This window comes from Engraulis encrasicolus, chromosome 21 (genome assembly GCF_034702125.1).
Source record: "Engraulis encrasicolus isolate BLACKSEA-1 chromosome 21, IST_EnEncr_1.0, whole genome shotgun sequence".
NCBI classification, from domain to species: Eukaryota; Metazoa; Chordata; class Actinopteri; order Clupeiformes; family Engraulidae; genus Engraulis; species Engraulis encrasicolus.
The window spans coordinates 30,324,765-30,342,899 of NC_085877.1; the positions used below are offsets into that span (position 1 = coordinate 30,324,765).

At 48.3% G+C, this 18,135-nt stretch overlaps 1 protein-coding gene across 1 annotated transcript in view; it reads right to left on the reverse strand.

Moving 5' to 3' along the window:
• cntrob (centrobin, centrosomal BRCA2 interacting protein) overlaps positions 1-17,539 on the reverse strand; it is a 38,348-nt gene extending 20,809 nt beyond the window's left edge. The window contains exons 1-7 of the mRNA XM_063186567.1: positions 17,390-17,539; positions 16,282-16,430; positions 13,939-14,168; positions 12,734-13,103; positions 12,159-12,243; positions 10,273-10,345; positions 9,567-9,768 (exon numbers count right to left, since the gene is read on the reverse strand). Coding sequence (XP_063042637.1) covers positions 9,567-9,768; positions 10,273-10,345; positions 12,159-12,243; positions 12,734-13,103; positions 13,939-14,168; positions 16,282-16,407 — 1,086 coding nt within the window. The 5' untranslated portion in view covers positions 16,408-16,430; positions 17,390-17,539. The remainder of the gene's footprint in view (positions 1-9,566; positions 9,769-10,272; positions 10,346-12,158; positions 12,244-12,733; positions 13,104-13,938; positions 14,169-16,281; positions 16,431-17,389) is intronic.
• Between the last annotated feature and the right edge of the window lie 596 nt (positions 17,540-18,135).

Consider the following 18,135-nt stretch of genomic DNA (forward strand, 5'->3'; position numbering starts at 1 on the left):
CGATATATGGCCAGTGTTGTTTTAATGTTTGGATATTAATTGGATAGGCATAGGCCTAATGTTTGATAAAGTAAGACAGCTGCCAATGACTATACACCCTGACCACCCACCTCTCTCTCTCTTTCTCTCTCTCTCTCTCTCTCTCTCTCTCTCTCTCGCTCTCTCTCTCAACATATGATCTTAGCTTATTTATAAGCCTTTTCCCTTGGTGAACTAATATCCCTTATTTCTCTGTGTTGTGTTTTGATGTCAACACCTGGGAACAGGTTGCAGTGGTAGCCTATATCTGCAACATCATTCAGCCTTGTAAACCTACCAAAATAATGCAGGCAGGTAAATGCAAAAAATATATTAATTACAAAGTATATATATAATTTATTTTCATATAATTATTATTATTTTTTTCAAATTTTTTTTTTCAATTTTTTTTGTGTGAAATCGTGGGGCATATCGAACCGTGGGTCATATATCGTGATACAAACCGAATCGTGGGTTGGGTGTATCGTTACAGCCTTACTGGACACACAATGCCGCTGCATTGTTTCAATAAAATTCTGTGATGTCTGGTTCTATTTCGTTCCTCCTGACCGCCAGAGGCAGTGCTTTCAGCACTGAATATTCATCTTACGGATCAGCAGGTCGAGAATTAATATCAACAAAGTAACACGTGACCTGGGTGACATCACCCGGTGACCCCCGTGTCAGGGGTTAAAACACCGGTGAACCCAGGAAGTGACCTCTTTCATCTTCTCGATTGCAGGTGTCGAGTTAATCGTTTGCGATTTTGGGATTGACCTGACGCTTTGTTCGTTTTGCACCCATAGGGTTGGGGCTGTGGGTTTTCCACCCCCCATGAAACGGCGTTGGTCGCTTTTTCCTTTGAGTATCTCTTTCACATTTACGATGTGTCCGACTGAGTGTTATCCGCTCGGTGGAGGAGGGCTGGCTAGGCTACCTAGCCTGCCTAGCCCCTGGCTCGAGGCACTGTTCTCGCCGACTGGAGGCTAATAACTTGTCCTTTCCCGTGGAAGGTAGGCCGTTTTCTGATCATGTATTAACTGCTACCGCGTTATCTTCAGTAGTGTTTCCCGCAACTGGATTTGACGAGCGGTCTCGTGGCGTGATGCGCTTTTGAGTTGGGATTAGGTATTAACGCCTGCCTGCCTATGTTGGCCATCGTTTGGGTAAGTGGACTGTCATTTACTGTTTCGATTTATTTTCGCGGTGTTTCTCGCCGCTGAATGTTACTATTACTGATCGATTGTTGTGACACTCGACGCAAGCTCGGTTACTTGTGTTCGCGTGCCTGTATTTACGTTACGGCTTCATTGTTTGTACAGTGTAGCCTGTCTGTACGGTTGCTCCACGGGCCAGTGTGGTTCGCTGTGCCCTTGCACCGTTGGCGTCACGCTGCTCCGGAGATTCAATCTACAATACAATCTCTCTCTACTCTCTCTGGCTGCACTCTGCTCACCCCGGTTGTTATTCCTGCCCGGTTGTGTTATTTCTTCACTGGTTGATTGTTGTCTGTTTTCACCTGGGGTGTCTTCGCCCCGGAAGTGTATATTGGCCTTGCATTTCTATCACTGTGCTACTCCTGTCTGCCCATGATATTGCCTGTGCCTATGGTATGTCCTCTATTGTGAGTCGCTTGGTGTACAGCGCCTACCGACTCGATGCCATGTAATGTACTTTACTTTACTTTAATTCTTCAGGACATTGTACATTAATGAACATATACATACATGTACATATAGGTAAATATGCCAGATTGTAGCCCAAGGGCTAATTTCCATCTGGTGTCCAAAATAGGCCGAATCCAACATGTTAATGTCCATTGTTATTTGCTTGTCAGCTTGGTGTTGCCGCCTGGCTGCTGGCTCCTGTTGGCTACACTTGGGGCATCCTCGCCCCTTGTGTTTTATATTTGCAGTATTTGCTGGACATTGTAGTGTCATCTCCTACCTACTGCCAACTTTTTACCTACTATTGGGGTGCCCTCGCCCTGTGGGTAGGTATTGCTTGTTTGTTCCCTTCTGTGTCTTGCAGTGTTCGCTTCCCGACACGGGACCCTCGTCTTGCCTGATTACTGGGTTTCTTCTTGGCTGCCATTGGATGTCCCAGCCCCTTCTGTGTGGTATTCACCAGTTGGCCTGGAGCTCTTGCCTCGCCTGGTTACTGACTTGCATCGGCTACCACTGGGGTGTCTTCGCCCTGCTGTGTGTGTTGCCTTGTTTACCTGTTGGCCCTGACTGTCCGACTGCTGGCTTCCCTCTCGGCTACCACTGGGGTGTCCTCGCCCTGTGTGCCTGCCTGCCTGACTGATGCATTGCCGTCTAGGCCCCTGGGACTGGTGTCGCCCCTCCTGCCTGGAGCTGAGATGCCTGCGGCTGAGGTTGACAGATGTGGCCTGTGCTGCTTGCTCAGGTCTGCGTGCGAGAGCACTTACTGCCGGGCTGACGCGTTTTAGCCCTCGGCCTACCGTTCCACTGGCCATGGGGGGCTGTAGATGACGCCGGCTGCTGCAGCGAGGCCAAGCAGGCCCAATGGGGTGACCTCACGCTTCCTGGAGGTATCGCGGATGTGCCCAGACTCCTTACCCTCGGGGGTGGACAAGTTGTCGACTGGCCTGGTGGAGTTGTCGGCCCTGTTTTGCCGACCTGCAGCTTCTGACACACGGTGACAGTGTTTTCACTTGTGCCCTGCCTGCCAGCGACCCGGACGGTCGCACGCGGCCGCCACGGCTGTCGCCCTCTGCCGCCACAGCTGTCGCCCACCGCCGCCACGGCTGTCGACCACCGCCACCACAGCTGTCGCCTGCCGCCGATGCCCGCGCCATGCCCTCTGTTCGGGTGACACCGTCACAGCCCAGTTGCATTGCTTGTTGCATTGCATTGGCACTGGCCCCTTTCTGGGTTGGTTGGCCATGGGTGTTTTTCGCCCGATGGCTACATGTGAGCGCCATACCTGCTACTGCTCCAGAGTGGGTTTCTGGCCACAGGTGGCCTCCACCCTGTGGCATGCTTGTTGATGCCACGGCTACTACAGTTGCCACGGCGTGCCGCTGGGCCATACGCACCCTGCCATTCCGGTTTACATGGCTTGTTCGGTTGCTTCGCATGCTTGCATACTTGCTCTCTTGCATGGCTGCATGACTTGCATGAGACCGCATGTGTGCTCCCCGCTCCTCTGCTGTTCTCTACCATTCAGCGTCCTGCGACTGTCTGTCGCTCTCCTGGATACCGCCTGCTGTCGGCTGTTTCATCCATCGGCTTCTTGTGGACGCCCGGGGCACCTCAACCGCCATGGCTGCTACAGTTGCGCGTGTTGCTCCGCTTCATGCCCCTCTGTGTAGCTTGCTTTTCCCTACCTCACGACTGGTTCTGGTCGTTCTCCTGGGTTTGGCTGACCGTGGGTGTCTCCACCAGTCAGCTCCTTGCATGCACCGTTGGCGTTTCCGCCTGTACGACTGCTGCTGCTCTGGGTGAGTGGTTTCACACCATACCCTGTTTTATGCTCTTTGGCACTCCTGCGGGACTGTCTGGAGTCTGTTGGCCTTGGCCGGCCACCGTGGACGGTTGTGATTGCAGTTGGTGCCTTCGCCTCTTCTGCTGTGGCTTCGGTATGCAAGTTATGCTCTGCGTCCTGTTGTCCGCTTTTGCCCACTGTCGTACGTCTGGCATGTCGTCGTCCTCCTCCTGACCTGGTGGAGCCTGGGACTTTTTTGCCCCTTGGCTCGCGGAGTGTGCCGTTGGGCTTAAGCCTCTGTGACTGGTGCACGTGTATGTCGGCATTGCTGCCCTGGGTACAGGACCCAGGTGCTTCCTTCATTGTCCTCGACTGTGGCGCGTAGGTCGACTGCTGCACGTCGTCCCCCCGAGCTCTTGGGCTATGCGTGGACTCGCCATGGGCTACTTAAGAGTGCCATTGGCGCCCGCACCACTGCAGCTGCGGCTGCTACTGGTATGTTGGAGCGTTACCGCTCCTTCTCCCATTGCTCTTCATGTTTCCCCACTTCATGTGTGGTATGTCCGGGGGTCAGGATGCCACTCTGACTGCTACTACTGTACGGGAGTGACCCCACTCCGGGCTCTCCCTTCGAGTTTTCGGTGGCTTACGACTGTTCGCTCTGTTGGCCTCGCTATGGATGGTCTCACGTGAGTGCTCTGGGCACCGGTAGGCGTACACGCCCCTACGACTGTGGATTCTGTATCTGGCTGGTTCAGCTTCATGCTCTGCCGTCTGCTGCAGGGGCATCACAGTTGGCTTGTCATGGGCGTCTGCGCCCTGTGTCGCGCCCCTTTCCCGCTGGGCCCGACTTGTTGCCGCTTGGACTGTTTACGCGTCTCTGCTGCAGTGGCTGTAACTACTACTGGTTACCCTGCCTGTCCCGCCTGTCTATACCGATGGCCCCAATGTGGCCTTTACTGGTGTTTGGCTGACCGTGACGCTGTGCGCGATGGGTCGGCGATCAGGCATTGGACGGGCTGCTGGAGGCCTCCATCTATGGCCTTGCCGGGTATTGAACCACCTCTGGCCGCCCTCCTTGCCTCACCGGTCAGGGCGTTGAACTGGCGGGGCACACTGCCCTGGCCACTTAGACACGTCGCAGATGAGCTCGTCTGCGAGGACTATGATGCAGCGTTGCGTACGACGTGCATTGGGTTCTCGATGTCCCATGTCTTGTTGGCCTTCTCTCGGCCCCCATGGACCGTTTTGGGGCGCCCCCTGTGAGAGTTCTCTTTGACTCCTTGTCAAAGTTGCTGGCATTCGCCTGTCTGGCCTGAGTGCCGGGGCAGAGGCCCCCATATGTCCCTTTTGGTCCGTCCGCTTTGGGCAAGCCACGACGCGGCTTTTGTGTCGCCCCGGCCGTGCGGCCGATGCTGCATGTGGTTTTGTTTCGCTCACGCTGTTGTTCTCGACCTGGTGCGCTTTGCCCTGTTCTCGACATGCGGACCCCTGGCCTGGTGTCTCTAGGCGTCGATTTCTGCTTATGACCAGTGTACTTGCGGGCATTGGAAGTGGAGGCTCTCCTTCCTTGCTCTCCGCTCTTTCCAGGTGTTGGGCGTGCCGACCTCGGCGTCCCACGTTGTCCCTCTTGGCCTCCGCTTGCTGAGGCCTCTTTGGGTTGGATATGCCGTTATGGCCCCTGCCAGGTCCTACTGTCGCTGACTGATCTACATTGCGTCTGGCTACCATGTCCGCCTTCGACCCTGGAGATGAAACTCGCGTCTGTTACACTCTGCCCTTGCGCCGTGAGGTCATGCCCACTGCTGCTGCCCTTGCGCGGTGAGGTCGTGCCCACTGCTGCTGCCCTGACGGTTGGCCTGCCGCCTTGAGTCCTTGCCCTCTCTGGGCCTGTTGCAGCAGCTGCTTTCAGGGGCCGACACTAGTCTGATGGGCATGGGAGCAACTTCCTTATCGGCGTCCGGTGCCCTGTTGTTGACCTTTCCCATGGTTCGCCTCATCCATTGTGGCTCCTCCCGTTTGTGGCACCGGGTGGTATGGTACCGCTACGGGGTGGCACAGGTGTCCCCGTCAACTGCTATGCTAACTGCTTACTTGCTGCCCCTTGTGGTTCTCACTCAGGGAGCGCCGTGGATCCTTTGGGCCAGGTTACACTGGCTTCCATGTTGCCGTTGGTACGTGCAAGGACGTGTGCAGCACGGCCTCCTAGGCATCAGGCTGCACCATTGCCTGGTTTTCTTGATGTTGCCCCACATGTTACTGTGGTGCTGGCGGTGGCTTCAGGCCCGTCTCAGTAGCGCTGACGACGGGTAGGCACTCCTCATGACTTTGTTGGTATTGGTCATCCAGTGCTGAAAGCACCGCCTCTGGCGGTCAGGAGGAACGAAATAGAACGAGGGTTATGTATTTAACCACGGTTCTATGAGTTCCGGATGACCGCCAGAGCTTGGCAGTCACTCGTAGTGTGTTCGAGAAGATTTGCCAAGAGGTCACTTCCTGGGTTCACCGGTGTTTTAACCCCTGACACGGGGGTCACCGGGTGACGTCACCCAGGTCACGTGTTACTTTGTTGATATTAATTCTCGACCTGCTGATCCGTAAGATGAATATTCAGTGCTGAAAGCACCGCCTCTGGCGGTCATCCGGAACTCATAGAACCGTGGTTATATACATAACCCTCGATTTATTTCCCTCTAGTGTCTCATTAAGTTTGCACCAAGATCTTTGTATTGATGATGACAGACAACCCAAACACACCCACAGAGATTATAAAAAAAACAAAAAAACAGCAGAACCAAAACTAAGAGAGCACACACACACACACACACACACACACACACACACACACACACACACACACACACACACACACACACACACACACACACACACACACACACACACACACACACACACACGACAAAGCTGGAGGTCTGCTGGCCAGTGCCAGTGAGTCCAAGTGAGAGTTAGCTGATCGAACTGATTTAATTGTGCCCCTCATTAAGGAATTAAACCACAGTGCTGGCTGCTGTGCACTACTTAACGTGCCGTAACCCCAAGTGACCCAATTAAGGCACCAAATTTCAATCTTCCCTTAAAGGGGTATGCCACTATTTTGGGGCTTCATACAGTTAAAATCGTTGGCTGGGGTTTATAAAGGTGGTAAAGTGTCTTATTTTTCCATGTTAAGCGTTGTCTTGCTTTAAGACAAGTTAAAACATTTTAGCATGCTACACGGATCCATTGACTTTCACTAGCTTAGCGACAGTTTTATAATAACTTTTTACAAGCCGTTTAAATGGGGGGTGTAGTTTGTAGTGTGTGTGTGTGTTTGTGTATGTCTACGTGCGCATTCACGCATGTTGTCCGAGGCAGAACCTGTGCTAGGTGAAAGCTCCCCCTCCCAAAAAAGTCAGATTCAACCATCATTGTTTTGCTCCCACTAGTTTTATGAGTCCATGAGGTTGCAAAAAATAAAGCAAGGGGGGGCAAAAAAAATCCAGGTTCAAACAGGCTCTCTCATTGTTTATTGGTCTATGCTAGTGTTTCTCAACGGGGGCGCTACAGCCCCCCAGGCGGCGTTGGGGAGCCATAGGGGGGCTTAGAGAAGGATACAGCTGAGTGGGGAAGGGGCTTAATTACCACTGGATTGCATTAGTTTTATTTTTATTTTTCAATACTAAGGCAGGGGGCGTTGGCAAGCTTATGGTGAGGTCAAGGGGGCATTATGAGGCTTGTGATGAGGCCAAGGGGGCGTTTGCTCAAAAAAGGTTGAGAGCCACTGGTCTATGCTATTGTGGCTTTGATGTGCAGGCTTTAACCCCCTTTTAGGACACCTGGGGAGGATTTGAATGGGAGAAATGAGCCCCGAGTGTCCTGAATCATCACACACACACACACACACACACACACACACACACACACACACACACACACACACACACACACACACACACACACACACACACACACACACACACACACACACACACACACACACACCAAAAAAAGATCACGGCAGTGCAGTGGCTATTTCCATCCCCAGCAGTAAGGTAAGCTAATAATCCAAGCTCATTCTGTACCAGAGCGCACCAGTGTGTGTGTGTGTGTGTGTGTGTGTGTGTGTGTGTGTGTGTGTGTGTGTGTGTGTGTGTGTGTGTGTGTGTGTGTGTGTGTGTGTGTGTGGAAAGTGGGCCAGGCCAAGTCATTAGTTGCACCACAGCGTTAAGTAATAATCATTCATAAGATACTCACATTTAGAATGACAGGCCCAAAGATAGCTGTGCGAGATACTTGAAATAGCCATACAGACTAAACTAGCACAGCAAACTGCATGTATGGGATTGAATTTATGGATTATATGGCTATGGATCTGTGCTCCAAATAGTCTATGTAGACTGTTACATTTGTGACATATACTGGGTCATCAGTGGAGGACACCGTTCCATGTCATCGTAATAGTGCAAGGTCGTCAATGTCAATAGAACTCCTCGTCTTGATCACTACCGAATGCTGCTGTGGTGTGCTCTATAACGACTAAAGAAAATGGCTATATCGGGAGGATAACAGACCTTAATGGGGTACCTAAGTCTTTGAATTCCTTCACGGTATCCTGCGGTGTGCTGTGCATTGACCAATGAAAATGGGGTTCGCTCTCTAACAGGTGATGCATTCCATATTCTGCTTAGTTTGCTATAAAAAAATAATCTGTCATTAACCGAGTGCTGCAAAACTTAAGCTTGAAGCTAGATTTATGCTTAGGACGTTTTCTGTCTATGCGAGTCCACGCCCCCCTCTCAGAGGCTCTGCGCCCATCGTCGAGCGCCTCGAAAAAATTCTAACTATCCGTCGGACGGACGCGGAGTACGCAGACAAAAAGGCGCTATGATTGGTCGTCTCGCTACTTCCTTGTTCTGTTCTTGTGGCAGCGCAATGCCAGTAGTTTGCGAGAGCAGAGCTGTATTCTGTTAAAAACTTTATTAATGCCTTGTGTGTACATGTGTGTAAATACAGGAAGCTACAAGCTAAGTAACAAACAATGCATCAGTTGAACACTCGTGGCACAATGCCTGCGGTTTTACTACCGTTCCTCCACTGAATGTAAACACACATCGGCAGAATCAACTGTCTTTACATGCTTGCATTTTCTGCTCATGAAAACAGACTGGGTATGTCAAATAATGATACCAGTGCATTGCCTTTGCAATTTGTGTGAAAATACCTAGCTAACCGGGATAGAAAGCAACATTGCTTAATAATGACCGCAGTGCTTACAATGTAGTGAAAGTAGCCTAATCGCGCAATTTCAAATGTGGCTTGCGACGAGACCTCGGACCTCGCAGAACTCGCAGATGCATGAATACAATGTTGGTTCATGGCCACTCCCACGCGAGTTTTGACGAGCGCAGTTGCAGAAGTCTAATCTGACCTTGAGTCCTTGTGTGATTCATTGTCTAAGACTAACTGGGGCTGCAATATTGGACCCCAAGAGTATGCATTTAGTGTCTTAAACAGCAGCTGTACTCAAAACCAGGCCCTTGGGGCAACATGACTTCGCTGACTAGGTTTAGAGCAGAGTCTAGTAGGCCTATGCGACAGCGTCAACATGACACGCGATGGGGATGTCCTAGGCCAGGGGTCCCCAACCTTTCTAGGCCTGGGGGCTAGCAGGAGGTAGCAAGGGCTATCCGAGGGCTACCTGTTAGTTCAAAATCCTCTACCGGTGTCATGACATCGTTCTCAAATCACACTATGATTGACTGATCATTTGCTTCAGTTATAGGTTCTAAAGAAACATTCTTTATGGGTTATAAAGAAATAATCTCATATTTAAATTGAGAAAAACATTAACTGTGACTAAAATCTTGCAGTCATTGCATTCTTGCACCATTTATTTAACAACCTTGGTGAGCAGTGGGCACCTCAGAAGCTCATGAAGGGCAACCTGGAGAGTGACTGTGGGCACCACATTGGTAACGATTACTCTAGGCGTTCAATATTGCCGCCTGGTAAAATGATCACACAAAAAACACATGCAAGGGGTAGGAGGCTGTGCTGTTAGATGAGAATGGATTTCAATATGGAGGATGGTGGGGTACCTTGCGGCGTGCGCGTTCGCGTTCCAGGCTTTCCCTCAGCACCTGTGTCTCCCCCGCCATAGAGGAGGAGGAGGCGGAGGAGGAGAAGGAGGAGGGCAGCAGGGGAGCACTGCGCTCCAAGTGCAGACGGGAGTAACGAGGGAAGAGCTCCTCCAGGCCAGGCACCGAGAAGGACGGAGAGGTGGAGGCAAACAGGGGAGCACTGCAGAGGGAGAGAGAGAGAGAGAGAGAGAGAGAGAGAGAGAGAGAGAGAGAGAGAGAGAGAGAGAGAGAGAGAGAGAGAGAGAGAGAGAGAGAGAGCGAGAGAGAGAATTATTATACACTAACAGTCAGGACTTACTATCGCAACACAGTCATGGCAAAACTATACAGCAAGATAAAGATAACTGTGTGTGTGTGTGTGTGTGTGTGTGTGTGTGTGTGTGTGTGTGTGTGTGTGTGTGTGTGCATGCGCATATGAATCCATGTGCAATCTTTGTCAAAAGTTTGACTTTACTTCAGTGTGTGTACATGGTAAGTGTGAACATAAATACATAATGCGTAATAGAGAACATTGTTCAAATTGTGAGTTTTACTTCTGTGTGTGAGTGTGTGTGTGTGTGTGTGTGTGTGTGTGTGTGCGCACGCATATAAATGCATGTGCGATAGGAATGCGTTTCAAAAGGTGTGTTTTACAGCATGTTGTGAGTTGCAATTTGAGTTTTACTTGAGCAGGTGTGAGGTGGCTTCACTTCCAAACGAGTCGTCCTGAAGCGGCTGGCCCATGTGACCTGGAGCTTCTGCAAGGAGACAGAAAGGTCAAAGGTTAAGCCCCTTCTTTCACTAACCATGGGGGTATTATATTTAACTGGAGAGAGTGACTAAGTCTCGCCCGCCATACAAGTGAAGTCAATAGCAGGGGCTAAGCGGTTAAGGTGTCGGGCTCATAGCCCAAAAGTTGCTGGTGCGACTCCTGACCCGCCAGGATGGGGGCGGGAGTAGTTCATCAGTATGATCTTGCCCATCCTCCTCCATGACTGAGGCACCCTGAGCATTGACCCCCTCCCGCCGCACTGCTCCCTAGGGGCACCGTGTGGGGCTGCCCCCTCACACGGGTAAGGCATGGAATGCAATTTCTTTGTGTGAACTAGGCACTGTGTGCTGTGCAGTACTGCGTCAGAATGAACATGGGAGTTTTCCAGTTGAGCTTTGGAGCTCTGAGCTGGCGTATCCTCCTGCGCAGAAAGTGATGACAATGTGGCTCACTAGCTTGCCACATACGACACGCAGTAGTAGTGTCTCGTGAACGAGCGTAAACTTGCACTAAAACGCTACATAATTGGTTATCCAACACGTGCGCGCATGAGAGCTCGCGCCCAACTCACATTCGTGCACACACGTGGTGCCTAACGGTGCCGAATTCTGCTCCATGCGACGCCATATTTAAAATGGTGGATGCTAATTGGCTAAAGCTAATCTGTGCTTCCTTGACCCCCTGTCACTTACTGCTGAATGGCATATGGGAGGAGACATTTCTCACCTCCTCGCACCTCTCAGAAAAGAAAGGGTCAGCATTTTGTTTGTTTGGATAGACTGCCACCTAGTGGGAAACTAGCGTACTGCTAGATAGAGATGCACCGAAATGAAAATTTGTGGTCGAAACCGAATAATAATGAATCACTTGACCAAATACCAAAACCGAATATCACAGTTCAGTTAATAGTTTACAAAGTTGGGTTTTTCACCGTTTTTAAATATTGCTTAAATCCACGGCTTACAATAAATGTTTAGACGGGAAATGTTTAGATGTTTAGAGAAATTATACTCTACTCTCATTTGAAATCTTCAAATGTTAGAGTAGAACTAAAATTAGTTTCATTAATGTCCATTTTCAATTAATTTTCTATTCTGCCACTCAATTGGCTTTCGGGCGAAATCCGAATGTGCCCTATTTTTCCGTTCTCAGCCACATATTTTCGGTTGCAGAATATTCTGTGTACCTCTACTGCTAGATCAGTTTCTGAAACGGTCACCGACAACACAGCACGGGCAGTCACGGGTAAGTGGTTAGGGTCAGGCTTGTAAGCCTAAAGGTTGCCGGTTCAATTCCCAACTCCCACCAGGTTGGTGGGGGGAGTAATTAATCAGTGCTCTAGTCCAGTGGTTCCCAACCTTTTTCTTAAGGGACCCATATTTTTACCATTGTAAGCTTTGGTGACCCAACCACGCGAGCGCCCGCACGAGACGGAGTCACAAGATGCCCTCCGTTTCCTGCGAAAACTTATTTTAGTTATTTTATTCCTCAATTCGTCTTTGGTCAAATATAGAATAAATGTTTAATGTAGCACTTACAATTTGTTGCGTCTATGCATTTATTAGTTAAATGCTTTGTCTTTTATTCAACATAAAACAAAGCCCCTTAAAATCAAGAGGGCTCCGCGACCCCCTGTGGATCTTTGGCGACCCATAAGGGGGGTCCCGCCCCATAGGTTGGGAACCACTGCTCTACCCCATCCTCCTCCATGACTAAGGTACCCTGGCTCACTCATGCCACAAGAGAAACAACTGCTGGCAAAGCCTTGTCACAGAGCTAAACATGCACAGTGACCTCACCCTGTTTCTCGGCAGGTTTGGGTCTCAACATGGTCTGCAGGTGGCTTCTCAGATTTTCCATCTCCTCAATGTGTCGTCTACCACTCTACACAAAACACACACACACACACACACACACACACACACACACACACACACACACACACACACACACACACACACACACACACACACACACACATTACTAGAGATAAAATAAGTTTCTATGTGCACACAATAGAATCTGGCAATGGATAGACATGCATTCTATGGCAGGTTGGGTTCACCTGCTTCAGGGATAGTTCACAGTTTCACAGTAACCACAACTTTGACTTTGCCAGTGTGCAAATCACTGTGGAAAAAAACTTAAGAGGTTTATTAGGCCTGTAAGTAATAATTTATTAACCTGTCTCATAGTCAAGGGTGGTAAAATGTACAAAGGCTTTGTGACAAGTTTTCAGACGGGTTTCAGTTACTTTGCCTCAGCAGCCTTCATCAGAGGAGGCACGTGACATTGATTTTCGACATGTATGTGATAAAATATAACTCACTGTGTGTGATTTGAGGTTTTTTTTGCTTGTGTTCACCAGCCATACCTGTAAGCTGTTGCTGTGGCTCAGACTGGTCTTTAGGTTGGCAGTCATGTCCTCCGACAGCTGCCCCAGGCCCACCCTCATGTCCCCTGTACCCCCCACCCTCAGCCCTAGGCCACCCCCCAGGCCCAGGCCCAGGCCTCCTGTGTGGGGCTGCAGGGGGACTCCTTCCCCAGAGGAGAGGTTGACACTCAGGGTCGACTCTTCCTGCTCCTCCTCCTCCTCCGTCACCTCCTCCTGGTTCTCCTGGTGTTCCTGCTCGTCCTCAGCTGTGAGATCAGGCCCATCGTCCAGTGAGAAGGCGGGGGAGGCGTCCAGCCAGCTCATCTGGCTAACGTCTGGGGAGCTGGAGGAGAGCTTGAATGACACCTGCCTAAAGGAGGAGAGGACAGAGAGAGAGAGAGAGAGAGAGAGAGAGAGAGAGAGAGAGAGAGAGAGAGAGAGAGAGAGAGAGACAGAGAGAGACAGAGAGAGATAAATGGAGACAGATTGAGAAATCAAAAATGTAAAAAAGTGCACCTAATTCGAATTAATCAATACAACTTAATGTTCATTACCTGTCACCGGTGAAGCACTTTGTTTCAACTTCTGTTCTTTTTATATACTATGTAAAACAATTTTGTCAATATTATACAATAATATGTCAATAATAATTTATCAGCCATAAGACTTTCAGATACCGCTTTTCCGATAAGTAGAACTAGACAGTCTTCGGTAACGCTTTACTTTACGGTACAGTTACCCTATGTAATTACTGTGTACTTTCTGGGTAACAACAGGGTAACAGAGAGAAGTTACATGGTATCTAATGGGCAAAAAGGGGGTAATTACAAAGTAAATACCATTAATTGGGTAACAAAAGGGTAACAGAGAGAAGTTTGATGATTAGATGGTTAGAAAATACGCAGTAGTTTCATAGTAATTCTTGAGATATGGGTATTACATAGTATTTACTTTGTAATTACCCCCTTTTTACACGTTAGATACCATGTAACTTCGGTCTGTTACCCTGTTGTTACGCAGAAAGTACACAGTAAATACTGTACCGTAAAGTAAAGCGTTACCCAGTCTTCCTGCACTACTACTAGATCTTGATGTTATGAAATTAGGTCACGGTCGCTTACAGAGTAGAGTATATTTTTACATGTTATTGCATCATTGATTTAATAACATACGGTATGCCTGTAATAGTTCACGAAAAGACCTACCTAGGTTTGACGGAAAGCTCTGAGAGTGAGCGCGCAACCCCTTGACCGACGACCCTGGCATGACCTTGGCCGTGACTGGTACCTTGCTCCCTGCTCTGCTGCAGGGAGGAGTAGAGGCGCGCCGTGACCTCCCGCGAGGACGCCAGCGCAGAGGAGAGTGGAGAGGAGGGCCAGGAGTGAGCGAGAGCAGAGGAGGAGGAGAGGACGGAGGAGGAGGGGACGGCACCAGCCTGGGGATAGAGTACATTAGAATAGAGTAGAGTACAGTACTACAGATTACAGGAGAGTAGAGAAGTAGAGTATAGTTGAGTACATTGGATTACTATAGATCAGGTGTCACCAACGTGGTGCCCGCGGGCGCCAGGTAGCCCTCCAGGAGCTTCTGATGTGCCCAACAAGGATGTTAATAAACAGTGACGACTACAAGATTTTAGTCACAGTTAATGTTTTTCTTAGTTTAAACATATTTCTTTGTATCCTGTAAGAAAATTATCATTCAATCAGTGTGATTTGGGAATGAAGTCAAGACATCAGTATAGGATTTTGAACAAACAAGTCTCCCTCGGGTAGCTCTCAGTAGCTCTTGAGTAGCCCTCAGTAGCCCTCAGACCCAGAAAGGTTGGGGACCCCTGCTATAGATTACAATAGAGTAGACTAGAGTACGATAAATTACAAACATTAGATCTAAATAGAGCGCAGAGGAGGAGAAAAGGATGGCCCCAATAGTAGAGTAGGAATATATATGTTCATTCTTTAGTAATCATTATTATAGAGTAGTAGAGTAATAGAGTATAGTACTGCAGATTACAATAGACTAGGGTAGAGTAGAGTACATTAGATTACAATAGAGCACTGAGAAGGACAAGAAGAGGATGGCACCAAGATAGTAGAGCACTAATAATAGTGGAGTAGAATAGAGTAGACTACATTAGATTGTATAGAGCAGTGGTTCCCAAACTTTTTTCCTTGTGCACCCCCTTGTACATTTCAATGTGGTTCGCGCACCCCCTAATCGAATGTTTTGGTGTACTTATGGGCACTCAAATATGGCTTCACTGCACAAGTCATTGTACATTATGCAGAGTAATTTAGGGAATCCTCATTTTCCAATAGACCTCAATATTCCTAAAGCATACCATTCACCATACAGTACAATTAAAAACTACTTCATTTTCTTTAAATCTGTATAGAAACATATATGCGCCATTGCTCAATTCAGCTCGCGCACCCCCTTATGGCAGGCTGCGCATCCACAGGGGTGCACGCACCCCAGTTTGGGAAACCCTGGTATAGAGTAAGGAAGAGTAGACTAGTTAAATGGACATTAGATTGAAATAAAGTACAGTAGAGTTGAGTAAGGTAGAGTAGAGTAGTATGCATGGACACCAACATGTACACATATCACATACATACATCAGGCTGAAATTTGTAGTAGAGTAGACAATTTAAATCACACTAAATTTACCTTTTTGACTGCTAATATGGGTGGACTCTACTTATGTACCTTTGTGATATAGAGGCCTTGATGTTATTTTGGAAGTGAGGTTTTTCAATAAAAAGTCAATTTATTGTATCATGGTGCAGTTGACATAGAATTGCCCATATATAACATCAGGTCACATACATACTAGGGTGGCCTGACGCCCGTCTTTAAGAAGGACCATCCGTCATTTCAGTGCCTTGTCCGACGTCCGGTACAGCATTAACGACAGACGCCTAATTGATTAAAATGCATTTTTCTGGTGGAGGACCCCCGGACCCCCTCTCCAAAAATATGTCCTCCTTTTTGCTGTCACGTAGATGGTCACCCTAACACATACCACCCCCCCCCCACCCACTTAGGGTCAGAACAAAAATAAAACAAAACATATATGTGTGCTGTACTATCTGTGGCCATGCATAATTTGTGAACACTTCCGGTTGGGGATATCTCTACTATGCATTTACATGAGAGTGAAATATTATCTAAAACAGTCATAAATAGATAATCCTAAGGCTACTAAGAAATTGAGAAGTGAATACCATGTTCTGTCTGGAAAGTTATCCACTTTTTTGCACCCTAATCTCGGACACTGTGCTGCTCGCGGTTATACAGATTCAATGTTTGGCCCCTTCACTGGAGGGAATTTAAACAGCTGGGCCTCAGAGACTTTTAATTGAATACCCCTGACACACACACACACACACACGCGCGCGCACGCACGCACGCACGCACGCACGCACGCACGCACGCACGCACGCACGCACGCACGCACGCACGCACGCACGCACGCACGCACACACACACACACACACACACACACACACACACACACACACACACACACACAGGAGGGAGGGTACCTTAAGGGGATGCTGCTGAGTAATGGTGCGGGATGGTGATGATGATGATGATGTAGGAGGAGGAGAGGAAGGCAGGGGTTCAATGTCACTCAACATCAGCTGCTCCCCATCTCTCTCTGCTGACATCTCGGGCTGTGGTCAGGCCACAACTTAACACACACACACACACACACACACACACACACACACACACACACACACACACACTGGAATGTCTCCTAGTGCATCAGCATCGCACATGTGCATGCACACAAACACAAACACAAACACAAACACACACCCACACATAAACACACCCACACAGGAGAGAATACAAGATCACCTCCACGCCCCCCCACACAGTATGGAAGGCATGACTCTTTACATAAACTGACACAATTATAGTACAGTAAGGAAGACACTAGCCCAGTTACATCCCCCACCCCTCTCTGACACACACACACACACACACACACACACACACACACACACACACACACACACACACACACACACACACACACACTCAGCTGCTCTACACAATAGAGTAGGTCGATCTATGAATGAAAGACGATACGTTTTGGATGGTGAGCTATGGATTCTACTCTGTCTGTTTTTTTTTTCAGCTAAAGTAAAGGGCCTCGTTCTACGTCTGATTCAACTTTCTTATCTGTATTGAGGATGACAAATACACCTGCTGTATGCTTGCTGAATGACCCATGCATAGTCTCCAACGCTTCCTCTACAAGTTATTTACCAGGCAATAGCCTACCTGCCTGACTGACTAAGCAAGTTAAATTTCTTTACAATAGCATGTTTCCTGTCAAAGACTAACCTGCAAAGCTGGCTAACCCACCGGCTAACAACTCGTAACTAACCAAGTTAGAAAGAAGCGGTCTCGCACTGAAAGTGGAGCAAGACTCAAGTTCCTTGGCAAACATATCTATAAATAGCTCCACTTAACTTGCAGTTGCAGTAGAATTGTTTTTTCAAGAAACAACTCGACAACAGATGTATTGGGCTAACTTTTATCCTCGTAAAACTTTGGCTATCCGTTGCCTAGCTTCCTCCGAGTTGCGGTAATGCAGAGTTCTTCGTGAAATCTTCAATATATGAAAGAGTTACTTACAAGGTATGAGCTCTTCCCTGTGTCCCAAAAGTTTATTTGTTTACCAAATTCCCGAGAGAACAAGACGTTTGAAAGAGGTGGGGATCAACTCCCAGTGCAATCCGCGCGCCATAGCAACAACCGCATCAGTGATCAACGACTCTCAAGGAAACGTCATCAAAAAGGGACAGGGATGGCAAGTCAACAAATCCACAGCTGTTTCTGAGTCAGTGGGCTATGCAGACAGTCCACTCACACACTTCCATATACTACATTCTTTTTTTATTTATATAAACAAACAATACAAATGAATCTTGAAAGCAAAAAAATGAGCTGCAGAATGTATTGAAATCATTTGCAAATTTCTCCCCAAAAGTAGTCTTATGTTCAGTTGTACAAGGCCACCAAGATGGTTTCTGTGACCCTCAAACATTAATGTTTGGTCCCGAAAAAAATTCTTCATAATACAATGAAGACCTGCGTTAAATGACCGATGTACAGACGCGACCAAAGCTGTACAGGCTCTGAACTGGGCACTGATCATATGCAATATTTACCGCCAGACATGTCACAAGTTTTCTTCTCTCCTCCTCCAGCAGATAACATATGAATAGATCATTATTCATACTTCATAATGAACCAAATTGAACTTGGAGTAGACTGAGGACGTTTGCAAAAAAGTGAGGAAAGATTACCGCATGAAAATTCATGATACATATTCTAAGCACTGCTTTATGTCTAGGGTGAAATGAATTATTTCAATCTGC